The sequence below is a fragment of the Diadema antillarum genome, unplaced genomic scaffold, assembly GCF_040938485.1.
Source record: "Diadema antillarum isolate AM-2024a unplaced genomic scaffold, OU_Dant_1.0 scf00000040, whole genome shotgun sequence".
Taxonomy (NCBI): domain Eukaryota; kingdom Metazoa; phylum Echinodermata; class Echinoidea; order Diadematoida; family Diadematidae; genus Diadema; species Diadema antillarum.
The window spans coordinates 1,424,820-1,443,259 of NW_027270929.1; the positions used below are offsets into that span (position 1 = coordinate 1,424,820).

Here is an 18,440-nt window from a genome sequence, read left to right on the forward strand (position 1 = left end):
ATGATTTTCTCTCTTTTATCGAATGGTATAGACAAAGAGCAACAGGTGAGGTATGTTACTGTTATAACGTGTACTTGAAGTCATATTGGACCTGTTTTATGCAGTTTTGATTTTCGTGGGTTTGCAAATGTGGGCTAGTACCTTTAAGGTTTTTCCGGTAAGTGGAGAGTTCCCTTATAAAAACTAAAGGCCGTGTCACACCTTTCCGGGCAAACTACGCGGGCTTGTTGCGAGTAGGGATATTCCAGCACGCAGGTGAATTTTCTGCGGGCGGACAAGAATGTTTGCGAGTTTCGCACTTGTGTCTTACCTGCTAGACGCGTGCTACTTACCTTCTACTTGCGTGTATTCCTTAATGACCTGCGTGAGAGCTTTGAAAACGATCCGTTCTCTGTTACGAGCGACTTACGGGTACAGCGAAGTACCTGCGTTGGAGTTGCCTGCGAGATGCTGCCGGCAAGGGTCTCTTACTGGTGTTCTGCGTGTACTTCTGCGGGCGAACTCCCGCGACTCACTCGGAACAAGTTTTGAGCATGCTCAAGGCCTTTTCATACCGTATCTGGGGAAGTTTTGCGGGTTGACTTGCGAGGAAACAAATTTACCACCTGGAGCTCTCCGCAGTTGGTCCGCACTTGACGGTACCTAGCGTGTATCTCGTCTGTAGTTGCCCGGAGGTGCGCACGCAAGTCCGATTTACCCGCAGCCAAGTTTTGAGCATGACCAAAACTTTTTCCGGGTGAGTCGCGGGGATTGCGGCAGCACCTCGCAGGCAACTCCCACGCAGGCACTTCGCAGTCCCTGTATGCGGCCAAGATAATGACATTCAGTGGGACTTCTGCCATTCCTTCAGAGGAATTCCTTCACTGAGTTGTCAGCCCCCACGCGCCTGGCACGCAGGTCACACAGAATAGCCGCAAGTAGAACTTACGTAGAACGCGTCCAGCAAGTAAGACACTTGCACTGACTCGCCCAAATCCTTGTCCGCCCACAGAAATTGTCCGGTATGCTGGAAAATCCCACACGCAACAAGCACGCGTAGCTTACCCGGAAAGGTGTGACAGGGCCTAAATATGGTTGCGGGTAAAAAGATTTGTGTGCGCACCTCCTGGCGACTACGGATGAGATACGTGCTAGGTACTGTCATGTGCGGATCATCTGCGTTGACCTCCGGATAGTAAAAATTGTTCCTCGCAAGTCGCACGCAAGGCTTGCCCGGAAAGGTGTGACACGGCCTTAAAGGCCGTGTCACACCAGCCTTGCGTGCGACTTCCGAAGAACATTTTTGCTATCCGGAGGTCCCCGCAGATGACCCGCACATGACAGTACCTAGCATGTATCTCAAAAGTAGTTACCCGGAGGTGCGCACGCTGGCTCTATTTACCCGCTGCCAAAAAAGGCCCTGTCACACCAGCTAAGCGGGCTTATTGCGTATGGGGATTTTTCAGCACGCAGAATAATTTCGTGGGTATTACATGATAAACGCGTGATACCTAAGTCCTTCTTGCGTGTATTCCGTTGAACTGCATGTTAGGCGCGTGTGTGTCACGTGATAGCTTCGTGATAGCTTCTTTTATGTCAGTTACGGGCGACATACGGGCTCTACGAAGTACCTGCGCCACAACTGCGTGTTATCTGCGTACTAGTCGCCTGCGAGGTGAGTGCTAGCCTGAACAATAGGCTGGTTCGAGTGGATGGGCAAACAATCATTTGTCAACTAGCTTTCAAGAAGTGAAGATGCCCCGTAGACGGAAAGTGCACAAGGGCAGAGAACGTCCAGTGGATGGACAGCCACAAAGCCCGGAAGATTAACAGCAAATGCATCAAATTGCTGCTGAAGTCCATTCGGCGGATGAAGTCCTGTCCGAAAGGGACCAGGTAGTCCTCGACGCCACAGAGGACAGAGGACAAAGAAGAGAATGAGCCCACAAATGACACGCACTCCCTTCACATAGGCATAGATCAGCGGGCAACTTACCTACTTCAAGTGGGTCAAATGCCTGTGAATTGCGGCGGCTACGGCCCTCCTACGGGTGTTCTGCGTGGAACTCTGCGGGCAATCCTCGCGACTCATCCGGAAATAGTTTTGGTCATGCTCAAAACTTTGCTGCGGGAAAATTGGACTAGCGTGCGCACCTTCGGGCAACTAAGGACGAGATAAGTGCTAGGTACTGTCAAGTTCGGGCCAACTGCGGAGAGCTCCGGGTAGCAAATTTGTTTCCCCGCAAGTCAAGCCGCAAAACTTCCCCAGATACGGTATGACAAGGCCTTGAGCATGCTCAAAACTTGTTCCGGAAGAGTCACGGGAGTTGCCCGTAGAGGTACGCGCAGAACACAAGTAGGAAACCCTTACCGGTAGCACCTCACAGGCAACTCCAAAGCAGGTACTTCGCAATCCCCGTAAGTCGCTCGTAACAGAAAATGGATCGGTTTCAAAGCTCTCACGCGAGTCACACGGAACGCACGCAAGTAGAAGCTAAGTAGCACGCGTCTAGTAAGTAAGAAACAAGTGCGAAAATTGCCAACTTTCTTGTCCGCCCGCGGAAAATCTTCTACGTGCTTTAAACTACCTCCTCGCCACAAGCCCGCGTAGCTTGCCCGGACAGGTGTGACACCGCCTTAACAGTTAAATTGCAACTGATCGTGACAAATGAACTTTTATCCAGTATGTTATTGAGATTAATTCATGTGTGAACTAGGTATGATTATTGGAAAGTACTGCTGAATGTGAATTCTTTTAAGGGAATTGAGAAAAGCCATTCACTCTCTGCTTGGCTGTTTTCAACTGCTCCTCTAATTTCAAGATTAATCCTTGATGAAAAGTCCATGGTTTATGAGGGGTGATTCCGGACCAACGCTCATTGTAAACTGCCGTGTTATATCGTCACCCATTAAAATGTGTGTATAGTTTGTGATGTGAAGTGTGTCATGTAGACCTTAAAGTCATGCTTGTGCACATGATAATCGTCATCTTATGCATCTGATTAGCTGTGCAGCCAGATGTCGGTACATCGACAGAGTGTTACTTTGACATATTGAATTTGTCTAATCATCTGAAGCAATTCCCAGCCTTCTTAAAACCGTTAATGATGAAAGATAGATATGTTGTTTTGTTGTTGTTGTTGTTGTTGTTTTCGTTTTAATGATATTGAGTAATGAGTATAATATTGAGATTTAGTTTAGTATTGACAATTACAACAGAAAGGTATATATTTACGTTAATCTACGGTCCCTTTAAGCTTAATCATTATATTTTAAGTAAAATCAAACCAGACCATTCACAATTCCTCCCTCCACCCCCTTGAACTTGCACCCCTTACACTTTTCTAGTCATTTTGTCACGAGGAAAGAGCTGTAATCTAATCAAGCATCATTAGACGTATGTTTATTGTGACAGCCCCTGCAACGTAGAACATGTCATGGAAGAGAAAAGGCAACGATTTGCTGTGTTTTGTGCCTTATAACGAGTTACTGAATTTGTTTTTGAAATTTGATTTTCCATATAAAATCTTATTTTATCACAAACTGTGCAATTATTGAATTTTCATTTGTACATTGTATTCTTGGGAGAAAAAGTAGCAATATTAAAAAGAAATTAAGATAGAAGTGCAATGTCATTAAAGAGACACTACGATGAAAATGTTTTGAATAAATATCATATTTCTCTTCAATTAAACAAACACAATAAGTAAATACATTACACTTCCAAGGGTTTACTGATAAAAATGTATTTCTCTCTTCATAAAGCAGAATGTTGTTTGATATATACACGACTGGATCATAACCCAAGGCATTCAGAAACCATTTAGTCGCGCACACTAACATAATTACCCCGTTTTGACGTCACAATGTGTACTACGATTACACTGAAAGCTTACGCGACCACTCGTTCGTTTTTGATAAAGTTAGTATATAAGGCGTTAGATTTCGTTATAAGCTGGTCTGCCTTTACTTAGAAGTATATAGTACGAGAAAACTTTCTCCACATTGAGCAGTGATTCCTGTCCGATATAAACAGTCATTCGGTTTTACAGCGTCTCCAAGTTACGACCGTTTTTATATTATATACAACACATACATTGGTCATAATTCAACGTTTGACCCGGAAAACATGGCGATTTGTTTCACGTAAATAATGCATGATTTCGATTCCTAACTTCCCCTTTTTCAGGCGCAATGTGCCAAGTAACCGTTCATACTGTTTGCTGACTTGCTAATCACCTGAGACACACACCATGAAGGGTCGGCATCATTCGCCTGTTTTCTGGTACCACTGTGGTTTAGTAGGATAGAACACTTCATGATAGTGGTTGTAGCACCCTACACTTTCCGAGCTGGACGTGAAGTGGGATCTTCCGCGCGCGTGAGTCATGTCCCCCTCGCACACTGGTCCTCCGTTTAATCTTCTGTCCGATGGTTTGGTGCTTACTTTTCTAGAGGGGGTGACATGATAATACACAGCATTGCTCTTCTAGTCTCAATGGAGATTAAGATGTAACGCATGTGATTGTATAACAGATGTGAAATTTATGTAATTGTAAAGCAATGCCATACAGAGAATAAATCAAATATCGAGTCAATGGAAATCGAACCCGAGCCAATATTGATTGAAAGGCTGGTGCTCTGCAGACTGAGCCACATCACCCTCCTTACTATAACCCGTGGCCTAGCTGTTCCATGACATTTGTTCCAGCGGCAATATTGCTCCCATGAAATGTCTGCCCGCAATCCAAACATAGTATTCTACCGACAGACAAAATATAACCCTAACCCTCGTATGAAACTAAACCTAAAACCTATTACAACCCTAACCCTAACCCGAAGTAGACTTAAGAAATTGTCGCAGGAGCAAATATCGTGTCACCCACTTGGCCACACGCGAAAATGTGCTGCAAGGAACTCCTTCTTCATGTCGTATTTATGTCGTAGTTATGATTGTTAAGTCAACTGTAACGTGTGCATGTTGGTCGCAAAGAATGAAGAAAGTTACATACAAACAAAACCAAATACATGTATATCTCAAACGCGGCAACATTTTTTTTTTTGTACAGTAGTTGCAGTGTGAACATCGTATTTTTTTGTTTATATCATTTCAAGTCCCAACGAGCAATGGCTCACCAACTGATACGAGAGTTGTATTACCAAACGTATTTCTGTTGAAAGGAGTATGTACAACCTATCATTTAGATGAAAATCATGACATCAATTTAGGTTACTATTCATGTTGTCATGTATCTACGTACGTGCGATGACATATTAATGCCAATGCTTCTTCTTGTTTTACATTCATGTTGTCATGTATCTACGTACGTGCGATGACATATTAATGCCAATGCTTCTTCTTGTTTTACATTCATGTTGTCATGTATCTACGTACGTGCGATGACATATTAATGCCAATGCTTCTTCTTGTTTTACATTCATGTTGTCATGTATCTACGTACGTGCGATGACATATTAATGCCAATGCTTCTTCTTGTTTTACATTCATGTTGTCATGTATCTACGTACGTGCGATGACATATTAATGCCAATGCTTCTTCGTGTTTTACATTCATGTTGTCATGTATCTACGTACGTGCGATGACATATTAATGCCAATGCTTCTTCGTGTTTTACATCAATTCTTTTCGACTCCAATACTCTGCTCTAATTCTCCGTCCTCTGTAAGCCACAAATCAAAGTCTACTCTTGCTTAACAACTCATGCAATTATAGAAAGTAATTTGAGTTGATGAAAAGTTTTGTTCTTGTCTTTTATCCTGTCTGACAAGCAACTATTGAACTTGAAACATGGACATGATGGAAATCACAGGTCTTGTTCTCTTCTGCTACAGCCTGGTCCGATTTATATATACCTAACTCTCGATAGTGTTGCTGTCCGCGGAGTTGTCCAAGAGCTCTAAATATTTAACTGGCGACTTGTTGATGTCAAATTATACATCGATAGAGAATACTGTATAATTAAAATCGTATTTAGGTAGAATGCGCGTGAGTTGCATCGTGCCTGGGCGTGATCGAGGTAATCCGTCATGCCGAGCAGCCGCGGTGGCTTCCTGTCATACGGTTGTACGATGGAACCCCACAGGTGGCGTGCTTTGTATGCATGAAACAATTCGAGGGGCTGGGCCGGCTGAACGCAGAACAGTTCATTATAATATTGTGTACTATCTCATCAGTGATGCGTGTGAGCGCGGGCGGCACGGCTTAAGTGTACGGGCTGTGGGACGAACTACTGGTAGTTTGCGCATCCGCAAAAGAGATCGGGATTACAGCAAATTACTGGGAGATGCGCTCACGTTCATGCAATTTGCTGTTTAGACGACATAACTCGGACGCCCTACACCTGCGAAACACATAGCTCGAGCCAGGTGCACTTTAATGCGGGCTTATTTTGAAACCATGTAACAGAGTCCTGGGTGGCGTGCACTATGAGTGACATTTTCGGATTTCCAATATTGTTCACCATGCTCTTCACTTCATTTGTTTACGTGGTCGAAGATGCCAGGATGCCTTGTTTCACTTCGCTGGATCTCTCGTAAGGCTGTCGGCGACGAACAGCCCTCCAGCGTTTTCAGCATCGAAGCGCAAACTACACTTTACACTGCCTTGAAGTCCTTCCAACGCCAAGTGCTTTCAGTCATGTTCGAATCCTGTCGGCTTAACCTAAATTTCATGTCGAAAGTGCATGTCTATTGTATATATTATGTTTATTTATACGGCTGAGCTTTTTTCTTCGCTCTCACTTCAAGTGTTCGTATATTCAGCCCTCGTTTCTAATTGGAGACTGTCATTGACTTTAACGCGGAGTGTCATGTAAGGAAGTCACATATAAAGTTATTTTGTTCGTCACAATAGTTTTGTAAACGCCATGGCTAGCCTCATCGGCAAGTATCTCTGCCCTTGTTTACCGTGCAGGGATATGAGCTCACAGCGGAGGAGCGCGAGATCGAAAGTGCGAGCTCTGGCGAGAAAACGGCACAAAAACAACCGTGGCCCCGCCAGCGCGAGCGGGGCGGAAGATTCCGTCACGATAACCCGAAACGGGAGCCTTACAATCTTTGCCATTTCAAGCGGACAGCCTGATTGCTCAGATCTCAACGCTTCGTGCCCCGATGCCTTGAGAGAGAGAATCGACCTCCCCGGTTCTGTCCCGCCAGCTAATGATGAAAGCGATGTCGCCGCGAAAGAACCGAAGCCGAACCTCGCTGATGGGACGCGCACGCTGACGGGTGAGGCGTTACTGCGCCTACCGCAGCCCACCAAAGCCTACGTGTCAAGCGTCAAGATGAGGAGACTCATGAAAGAGTTCAAAGCGGTCTCAAAAATTGCAGCAGGAGGACTCCCAGCAAAAGAAAGCAGTGGAGAGCATGGGGACTGTCAACCGCGAAAATGTGACGCAATTTCTCCTGTGGATGCAAGTGGGAGTAAAACGAGTGTGGAAACAAACAGCCGAGCGCTGCAGCAAGTACAGTCTACATCGAAATCGGACAGTAGAGACAAATCTGAAAAGTTAGCCAAACGTAAAAGAAAAGTTAGCAAGGACAGCAATCATGACAAAGAGGCTGCCGCGACTGGTAGTTCTTCATCTACTGTAGATAGCAAACAACAGTCTGACGGGAAAGACGATGAAAAGGGGAAAGAAGCGATTAAAAAAGCGGTGGCCAGCGGAGGGTTTATGAGTATGGAGACCCTGACTGGTCCGCCCTATGCTGTTGAACTCGTTAATGACAGTCTGACGGAGTGGAATGTGAAGCTCTACCACATTCACCCCACGTCTGCCTTGGCAAAGGACATGAAAAAACATAACATCGACCATGTGCTGTTCAATATCGCCTTCCCCGACGACTTCCCGTTCTCCCCGCCGTTCGTTCGAGTCGTCAGTCCCCACATCGAGTACGGCTACGTGCTGGACGGCGGCGCGATCTGCATGGAGTTGCTGACGCCGCAAGGGTGGTCCAGCGCGTACACGATCGACGCGGTGATTCTGCAGCTCGGGGCAACTCTGGTGGCGGGCGACGGCCGAATTGTACAGCCGGGTGTGAGGAGCGATGTGCCCTTCAACAAGCAAGAGGCTCAGGAGAGCTTCCGAGCTATTGTTGAGACGCATGAACGATACGGGTGGCACAAGGTACCCGGTGATAACAGCTGATTTGCAAGACAAGAGCAAGCATACAACCGCAACTACCAGAATGGAAATAGAAGCTGCGGTTACAGTTTGTAGTATTAAGTCAGCGTCAAACGCGTATTGATGTGCTCTGTCATTTTCGTCATTTTCGCCAGATACATCTTTAGTTCTTGCCTTGATGATTCAGCAGTTCCATGTTACGTTGCAGTGACAACTAAACTGATACCATTTTGCGGCGTAATATTTAAATATGTACGTAGATAACTATGCGGTCCTCGTGGAATTTGACTGCAGTACATTATACAGTATCACCCTGCCAAGTAATTGCATTGTGATCGTTTACCATCCTATAGTTTTCAGAATAGCTTTAGACTTAATCCATATCATGTGGCAGATACGGCTCTGTCAAATCCATTCATAATTGCATTCGATATTTGCATTAACAATTGATGTCGGAATTAAAAAAAAAAACAAAGATCAAATTGAAACATCGGATCAGATGAGCAAAAATGAACCGTTTAATAACACACTGTATGCAATCACTTGTTCATGTGCATTGTGTAAAATACTAGAGCAAAAGGTCAATATTGTTCAGCTGTTGAATTAGAGTGTACTTGCGTGTGTTTACGTGTGTAACACATTTTCTCAATCAAGAACAAGACGTAGCCGAAGAGTTCTTCTTTTTTTTTCATCAATTTATGGAATCAGATACTTTGAAAATTCGATTGTATAGTATCGAAGAGATAATACGTTGATGCTTCTGTACACGCTGTCATGACGCATTTCAGTATATAACACCTTTGTTTTGTAAATCATCGTGAAACATAGACATGCTAAGAGTTCTGAAACATTGCATATCTCTGCCTTGAAATAGCGTCATTATAGTCAAACACTGAGTTTTTGTTCTCATGATCACGTCTCATTATGGTATCTTTAAATATGAAATGAAGGTGGACGTTGAATGAGAACACATCGCAATCACTGGTTGAGCAAATGTCAACTGTGATGTAATTCATTGGAATCATTGTTGACAAAGTATATGCAGCACAGTGCCGTCTGCTATGCAAAGTCGATATAATCGCTATTGCGATTAGTGTTGCAAAATAGGGATCCATCGAAGTTCTGCGGTGGTTCACGTACTGTGTGTTTTTACGAATCTCCACTCCAGTTCGGATTTTGTGGTTTGGTATATGCTTCGATGCATCTACACGATGAGCTAATTTTAGTCGATCCCACGTTGCAAGCTATTCCATAAATACTTCGTCTGCTGGATAAGCCTCTTAAATGATTCTCTATATACGTCAGGATGTGGAAAAATTTTACGCATTGGTGGACACAGCGAAGAACTTCTGTTTTCAAGTCTGCTCTTTTTTGAACGAGGCAGAACAGAGTTGCGCTACTTAATGTCTTCAGAGTATAACGACAATGTGTTGCTTCCTCTAAAAAAAACAAACAAAACACAATTACATTTAAGGGTTGGCATAAATTGTATCACTATGATATCATTTTGTTACAGGAGGCAATCATTCAATGTTGCCTCTACTTTTGATTTTTGCGTAATTGGCTCTGTTCATAAAAGATTAAAAAACATAATAGTTTTCATATGACTGCGTATGAACTGTCGGTTTGGGTTTCCTCTAAAAATTTGAGACATAAAAATAATGCACGTGTAAATTATAGCTGTGGTAACACGATTTCAGTTTGGTTGCCACGGAAATGCGAAATATTACCTAAAAAGGTAAACGCCGGCATATTTGCAATCTCGGGGCATGTATATTATACCCCATCGTGGTTGCATCGTGATGTTATACAATCGATTACATCGATTACAATTATTTCGGGTCATAGCAGTATACACAGCGCAAGAGTGAATCGCATGTACAGCGTGCTAGCTGCATGCGATGTATGCTGCTGGGGCACAATTCAATCATTACGATACTAGCCACGTTCCACCTATATCCCCTACTGAGGAACAACTGTCGTGTACTTTGATCAAAATTGTTTCACACTTCGTCTGGCCTCAAAATACTCTAAAGTAATACAGTATCCTGGCGAATCGCGTTAGACAGACACGTATCTTGGCAGAAACTTTCGATATGTTATTGCAAGCAATTTCCAGATGTTGGAGGATAAATATTGAGCCCTTCTGAGAACTCTGTTTTAGCTTGAACCCGCGATAGCGTGAAAAAGGGGGGAAGCAAGTTTGATTTGCGTGGTGCTGTATGTATTTTATCCTGAATAAATGTTATTGTTTTTCGATCGCTCATTTTCCATACTTTCAAGGTAGAGTAAGAAAAAAAATCCCTAGGATTTTATGGCTGAATTCATAGAAACGACCATAAAAATAACAAATGCCATCAGCCGGTAAGGTAATATGACAGTATATGATTAATGATATGTGATACATTATTCAATCACTAATCCTTACAGTAACAAAGGACCGGCATAATCAACAGGTGGCAACCAGCGCTATGCGCGAAGACAAATATTCATAACATGCAGTATCACCAAGTTATTTAATCATTTTATGTTCTAGCTATTGTCAACAGCAGGTACTTGCGGTATGATTTAATGGTACATGATACTTATTTAATCGCACATTCGTTGTGTGATAGTAACAACAAAGGACTGATACTATATATCGATTACAAACAGGATTTAACCGTCGCTACCGAAGGCAAAGTCATAACGTACACTGCCTTTCCAAATCATAAAATCATTTTATGTTCTTGAGGAAGGATTGAATATGACATGAAGGTGATTTAGCTGCCGTCCAGCTCCCCGAAGAGGCTTGAATACAATGCGCAGTCGGACATTAATAGCTGTAGAGCTTAGGCAGTATAAAGGCCGTAATGGACGGCGTCTCAAGTCGAATCCGTTGTATAGAGCAATATTAATGGTCTCGTCAATCTCCGATGTTAAAAAAAAAACTATAGTGATAGCAAAGAACAACACTGAGAAACTTTGGCTGCTGATTCCAAAGAAGATAAAGCGATAAAATGCAGCAGAAGTACGTGCTTAAAGCTGTTGTTTGTTTGTTTGTTTGTTTGTTTGTTTGTTAGTTTGTTTGTTTGTTTGTTTGTTTGCACACTGTGCACGCGCCATCATGCGTTCCAAGTTGGATGTTTGATGGCATACGCGATGTGAAACGCACATCAGGCAGTCAAAACTGGCGTTTTATCTGTAAGGACAGATTTAAATTGCGGCTCTGCATTCGGGCCATAGAAGTTACGATTTATACCTGATGTTAAAGAGTATATCGTGTGCTAACCACACTTGGGGAGGGAGTTGATGGCGTACCCCTCCCTTCCTCCTCCTCCAGCTTCCAATTATTCGCCATCCCATCTGTTCCCATAGCAACATTGGATGGACTGCGCAAGCCATAGCTGGAGTATCGAATGTGAGCATAAGAACCTATTTGAGTATAGAATGTGCTGTTTGGTCTGCTAATGCGCAAAGACAAACGAGAGTGCTTTCGTCAAACGAAACTTAATTCTGCGCCACAGAAGCTCGGAATCACACTTCCCGTCTGTAGCAACCAAGCGGCCTCTTAACATGTCGATGTTTTTGGAATAAGAACAAACAGATTCTCTCTTGAGAATTCTGATGTGTTTGCTTTTTATCACTGCTTTAATCATTATCATTTTTATTGGCAGTAGCTAGGCCCTATTACAAAAAGTATTATTATGCAAAATCAATGATAACGATGATATTGTGTTGCTATCACTTGATCATTGTTTTACTCTCATTATTACGATAATAGCGGAATTACACTGGTGCTTGATCTTTCCATTGTATCCTGATTGAGGCTTGATAACTCAAAACCCAGTCAACTAAATAAAAAAGTGATATATAGGTAGCACGGAGAAAATTCGATGAGAGCCCCCTTCGGTTTGTTGTCGAAAAAAAGCAAGCAAACAAACAAACAAGTAAGCAACAAAACAGACTTATCTTTTAATTTCAAATCCTGAAAGCCTGAAATCATCACTGATAAAAGTTTACAGCGAATTTCGAGTTAAAAGAAAGAGAGACTTGTGATCCTCATGTCGCAGTGATCTCCATCAACCTGTTGGGGATAATGATAGTACCAAATTTAAACTGCAGTGTACCTCTGTTTCGTAAGGCGTTGGTATGATTGGATCTACTACTCGTCGACAGTCTATTAATATCATTTAGATCGTGTCTTCAAAAACGTAAATTTTACCTTAATTTCGTGTCACTTGCATAGAAAATGCAACAGATTTATGAAACAGGCTCAAGATTGTTAACTCGTATTTAAGACACGGAAACATCGGTGGCAACCACAAGTGAAAACTCATTGCATTGTTCTAACAAAACCACCAGGCTCCTATATTGATTAAGCACGTATTGAAAATGGGAGAGACGTCTTAAAATCAATGCGCATGCATTCATACAGTTTTTGCATCTGGAATAGAATTCATAAGGAGTTTTTTCTTAAATTCTGTTAACTTCTGTCTTCACGTTTCCTCTTCAATTCTCTTTCTTATACTAGTAGTTTTTTCCCCCTAATATGTGGAGTATTTCGCTCAGTCACACCACGCATACTTTGGGGTTTTTTTATTGCAAACTCAAGAAAGCCATTGCTCGAAGGTGGTCAGTTCAAAAATAGGTGGCCGATGAGTTAGTATAAGATCTATACTACAAAATACAGAGCCCGCATGCTCGATTGTTAGGACCATGCATATCTGGAGTGATGTCCACTGATTTGGTTCTCTTCATGCCGACAAAAAAAAAAAGAAACAACAATGGCGACACTGGCATTGAAACCAGAAAGTGATTCCTGCAGAAAACGGTTTAGGGGAACGAAGAGGGTGATTAAGTGATTACGGTAGTATTTATTGTCCTGATTGCCTCTTATGGAAGACCTATTAGGGGAAGTGAGCGCACTTCGTACCTGCGACTGTCGGAGGTCATTTATAACATGCTCCTATAATTTGAATACGGTGTAATCTCTGGATTTAACTCCCCCCTCCCCCCCCCCCCGATTCAAATTCGCATGTAAATCACGAAATCGTCAACTGCCAAGTGCTGCTTTTAATTGCCCTACATAAATGTAACACTGCATGGAGGGCTGCCCATATTATTATCAGCAGCTACAGTGTCCGTTAATCAGCAGTTGAGGTGCATCGTTTCGCTACGCTGACCAGGTACATGCAGTCACTATATACGACATCACCCGGAGGTATACAGGAACAAAACCTTTATCCGGCATTTTATATGGCGTTTCCAATTTACGATCGAGGGTCGGCCATTCAGTAATCGCAAATCACGCCAAGAGTAATTGCATGGACATTCAGAACAAATTGTAGCTTTCATACTTGACTACTGCTCTTGTTGATTACAACCGTCTAGCGTTGGGTATTAATTAGTGTCATTGGCTACTATCAGAGCTAGGGAGGGTATGGTGAGAAAATACATATCTCGCTCAACCGAACCTTCGTCCACATCAAACGATAAAAATACAGGCTATGGAAATGTCGCAGGGATGAACCAGGTGTCTGATCGAAGCTAATGCGTGTGTCTGGCGTTTGGAGTCACCCGGAGGCAACTGTACATCATGCCGCCGCAAAAGGTATAGCTTGTAGAAGTATATAATAGGACGCTGACAAGGCTTGATGTGTAATCCAGGAGGGAGTTATGATCATGAGGCAGGAATAAAGAACCGATATGATCCGATCGAGCTTCACCCCATGAGGTTTTAGCACTGATCTTAACATGAAAACCAGCAGGATTGTTTCGGGGAATGTTTCCCAAAGGCTGACACACCGTGCGACTTTGTGTGATTGAAGATGTTGAAGTATTATGAAGTACACTACCTTGTCTTATTAAGATTGTTTTTGCGAAATGGTTAATTCTCCGATGCACCTATGGTCAGCTATATTAAAAGCCCTAATCATGCAAATACCTTTTGTTTGTAGACACATAATTATACCACCATAACAGTCCTTGCTCTTCCCACTCATTATTATTATTATTTTTTAATCATGACGCTTAAAGAGCCACAGAAAATGTGTCCATTATTGCTTTATCGAATTTTAATTCCAGACAATGAAGCCCGTTTAACTATTTTTTTCATTGTTTTTCATGCATTGTGTCTTGGCTACGCAAGCGCTGAGAAGCAGGTCCGATGCCAATCGTTCACTTGCCGCGCCTCCATCGGAGTTCAACAGAATATACGCGACAGAACCACTGTCATTCACCACACATTTTACTACGTGTGTGCTCGCACACGTTGAAATATGAAATAATGACGTGTAAAATACGCATGTCGAGACCACAGAAAAGCAAACAAGCCAATCTAAAATATACCGGCATTACACTCTGCCAATTCCAGGGAGCGGGATGTGAGCGCTGAAAAGAGGGCAACATAGTTTCCATGACAACGGCAAACTCCGATCACAAATCATCGTGTTTGCATGGCGCTTGTGCGACAAGTTTTCGACCCAATTTAAGTAAGAGGAGGTCGTCACTTTAAAAAGAAATGAAAAACAACACTCGGCGGGAGAATTACATGAAATCCTACAATGGAAGGACCGATATGCAATCATCAAAGGGTCAGGGACGGAGAAAGGAAAAAAAACGGCCTTCGTGTAGTCTGCTGTCCGTTTGTTGGCAATGACCATTAAAATGTATAAAATGCTGTTGTTCATGTTGAAAGAAGTTTCTATTACAAGCATGAATATACAGTGTTGAGACGAAATCTGTGCTTTTGAATTTGCATCATTATGGAATGTTTTCCTTCATTTTTTTTTTCATGCTGCTTTGGAAATAGGAATTGCATACATTTATCGCATTTTCACTGATTTGAACAAGGTGTTCATAAGAATTGATGCCTTTTGAAAGCTTTGTGTAACCATGGTAACTTATCTCCACGTCGTCACCTCTCTGAAATCCTTTGTAAAAGAGTAAACTTCGTGTGTCAGGTCAAATGTCTACTTTAGCAAAAGAAAAAAAGCAAACAAACGAAAATAGTATTTGCTATTAGTTTTAGTTTTGTCATTTATGGTTGTTTAAGTCAATATTATCATGTTATAATCCCACGTGTGACAAGCAAATGGATTCATTTGAAGGTTGCAGTGCCACACTATACTGTACATACATGCTTAAAAGTTGGTGATTTCGGGAAGACAAAATAGGGCTTGCCTTACATATTATGTACAGCAAGTCAGTTTTCTATATTGGGTACATTCGCCTACGATCTAAACGAAGTGTTAGTCCATTTTATTTGAGGAATCAGTTTTAAAACTCATATGAAATAATATTGTCTGACTTGTAGTTTTGAATCGATGTTTATCCAACATTCATCGGTTGTCACTTTTGAAACTATACTTGGATTACAAATAGGGCAAAAAGGCACGGATATGTCCATGTTATCATGAACATTAAAAATCAAGCACAATGTATTCAGAGTAAAAACTGCTTTCGTCGTGAATAGAATTTCCATAATGTCGATTGAAGCCCAACGCTTGATAATGATCATTGTGATGTTATAGTCCCGTAGGGCAATAAAATTTGTTGACACTATGTTAACAGGTTGATATCTATCCCTATGAAGAATGTCGACTTGCAAATGTAACCTCAAATTTACGGAAATTAGTCTAGTGTCAGTGTGGGGTACGGTTATACTGGACAATTGTTGGAATGACTATGTTCGATTTTTTCATTTTTTTTTTACATTGGCCCAATGCTGCCAATTTTCGAAAAGTGCGCGTTTAAAATGTGAATTATGTACGCTATGGTCAAGGCAGAAACACATCAATTCTCTGCAGTATGAAGCCAAAGCTGAATAAAAAAAGACCTATTCTGAAATATCTTGGGTTCGGACCGTGGCTATTTTCCGCATATCAGCAAAAATAGCACGTGAATGTTACTTCACATGTATGCCTCTTCATATTCTTCATCACATTGCCTTTTTATGATAAAATGTCCGTCCTATTAAATCACTGAAAATTGGAGTGTACAAAATGTTGTATATTTTATGCAAATTTGAAGATAAAGATCACAGAAAATGAGGCGAATAAATCGTCATCCTTTCTACTACTACTACTACATTGAGAAGATGTTGCTTATGCGTAACTAATGAAATGTTCACGTTGTATGAGTGATTAAGGAGTATTGTAAGCCTAACACAGCTTCGCGGAAATTCTTCAAGAAGTGCCTTCTTGGTAATAGCTGTAAATATTGCTTCTAATTTGTACTCCAAGTATCGCATTTCATTTCCATTTCTTCCTTCCCGTCTCATTTTTCCTATTTATGATTTCAGTGAAATGATTGACCGATTGATATTAAATCAATGAACTGGTGAAACAATAAGCCACTTGTATGTTTCCATTCATTGTGTACAGTTGTTGCCGCGGTCAATTCGATTTCATTATTATGACAATATCCGCATACACGTGCAAGCGATCGCTGTTTGACGAACAAGAAGATAAGATCGATTTTCTCTTGTTATATATTTCATCTCTCACTCTCTTTATACCTATCGCTAAACTTAAAAGCAAAATATATGAAACTACAACAAAGATGGTATGGTAATTCGGTTTTATATATATATATATATATATATATATATATATATATATATATATATATATATATAACATAAATAATGAATGTTTATGAGTGCAATGGACAGAATATTTCATGAGGTGAGAGATGGATCAAACATTTCATCTCTCATCGAATGAAATATTCTGTCCATTGAACGAATGAAAAACATTTATTTTTTGTTATATATAAAACTAATAATAAATGTTTTTCATTCCTGCAATGGACGGAATATTTCTTTCGGTGAAAGATGAAATCTTTGATCATTTCATCTTTTACCTCATGAAATATTCTCTCCATTGCACTCATAAGCATTCATTATTTGTATATAATGCGTGTGTGTGTGTGTGTGTGTGTGTGTGTGTGTGTGCGTGTACGCTTATCTTAACTTCTTTTGCCCGTTGCATAAAAGTTACAATTATGGTAACTTTGCCATCCAATGGTAACTTCCATGGAATTCTTGATTTTGATTGGCTGTTGAGTATTGTTGCCATGGTACTATTGGATGGCAAAGTTACCATAATTGTAACTTTTATACAACGGGCCCCTTTTCTATGTGTTTTCTCTATTGTTTCTTTCGCTATTAAGCAGTTTCGTGTCTGTTTCGTTCGTTATCTCGTTCTTGTCAGTTGCTGGAAGAACAGATCTTCAGTGTTGGCAAACACTCATCAGCGTCAGATAAATCCTAGTCACGTGACTTTCTATGAGAAGACTTGCTTATCCTAATATGGAAGTAAGGTTTAGTGACCTTTTTTCCAGGAATAAAGCTATTACGGAACCTTCGGATGCATGTTACACCATAAAAGTGTGTGTATGCACGCGTTTGTTGTATGTGTATAGAAAAATGCCTTGGTGATGTATGAAGTATTATTTTGTGCAGGATTATGATTATGTGTGCGGGCATGCGTTCATTCATATAATTATATAAGTCCGAGTGAGATCGAGCAACGCTGCTTTCAATTATTGCATAACACAGAATGTAATACATACAAGATTAAGGAAGCTATAAGGTTGAAAAGCTTCGGCTGCCATGTCGAAAGTCGTCCGTCTTTTTACAGACCCAAAAGCGCAGTATCCAGCGTCAACGAGGACGATGTGTGATTCTGCGACCCATTCGAGAGTATAATGCTATCCTTCGAGTTCCATAATTTTCTTTTCACACAAGTTTGATTTTGTCACACTGCTGAAACGAATTCACGAAATTTTCTTCTTTTATTTTAAAATGTATGACAGATATGAAATTTCATTAAAATTTCACATTAACTTTCCGCGTTTCCCCTTTTAATTCTTGTTGGGTTTTTTTTAAATCAGTAATGTCTAATTCAAGAAAAATTCCACATTAACTTTCCGCGTTTTCCTTTTAATTCTTGTTGGTTTTTTTTTTTTTTTAATCAGTAATGTCTAATTCAAGAGCTGTTCTCCGTTCCACTCGCTGGTTGCTCTGCATGACGTACATTACTTTGAATAGTAGATTTCCACAAAGCGCATCTAATATGGGAAAGCATGATACGTATGCAATATTAATTGCACGCCGATGTTTTCACCGACTCACTGATTAATAGTACAGCTACATTTGGATTATGTTCGCTAGTTGTTTCTGTTACTGTTTCTGGTATACATCACGCGGAAACGTAATAAAGTTTGATGCGCCTTTTTGTGCTGTCTGAGCGAAAATCTCGTTTTAGTTGGGAAGCAATGGGGACTCAGAAACTCAATAAATCTTTTATTGCCATCAAACCCATCCTCGA

At 41.3% G+C, this 18,440-nt stretch overlaps 1 protein-coding gene across 1 annotated transcript; it reads left to right on the forward strand.

Annotated features, from left to right (window-relative positions):
* The first annotated feature begins 6,552 nt into the window (after window positions 1-6,552).
* Window positions 6,553-8,148, forward strand: LOC139711912 (uncharacterized). The gene has a single exon (XM_071623761.1). The coding sequence runs from the start codon at window positions 6,868-6,870 to the stop codon at window positions 8,146-8,148; it is 1,281 nt and encodes a 426-aa protein (XP_071479862.1). The 5' UTR covers window positions 6,553-6,867.
* The last annotated feature ends 10,292 nt before the right edge of the window (window positions 8,149-18,440 follow it).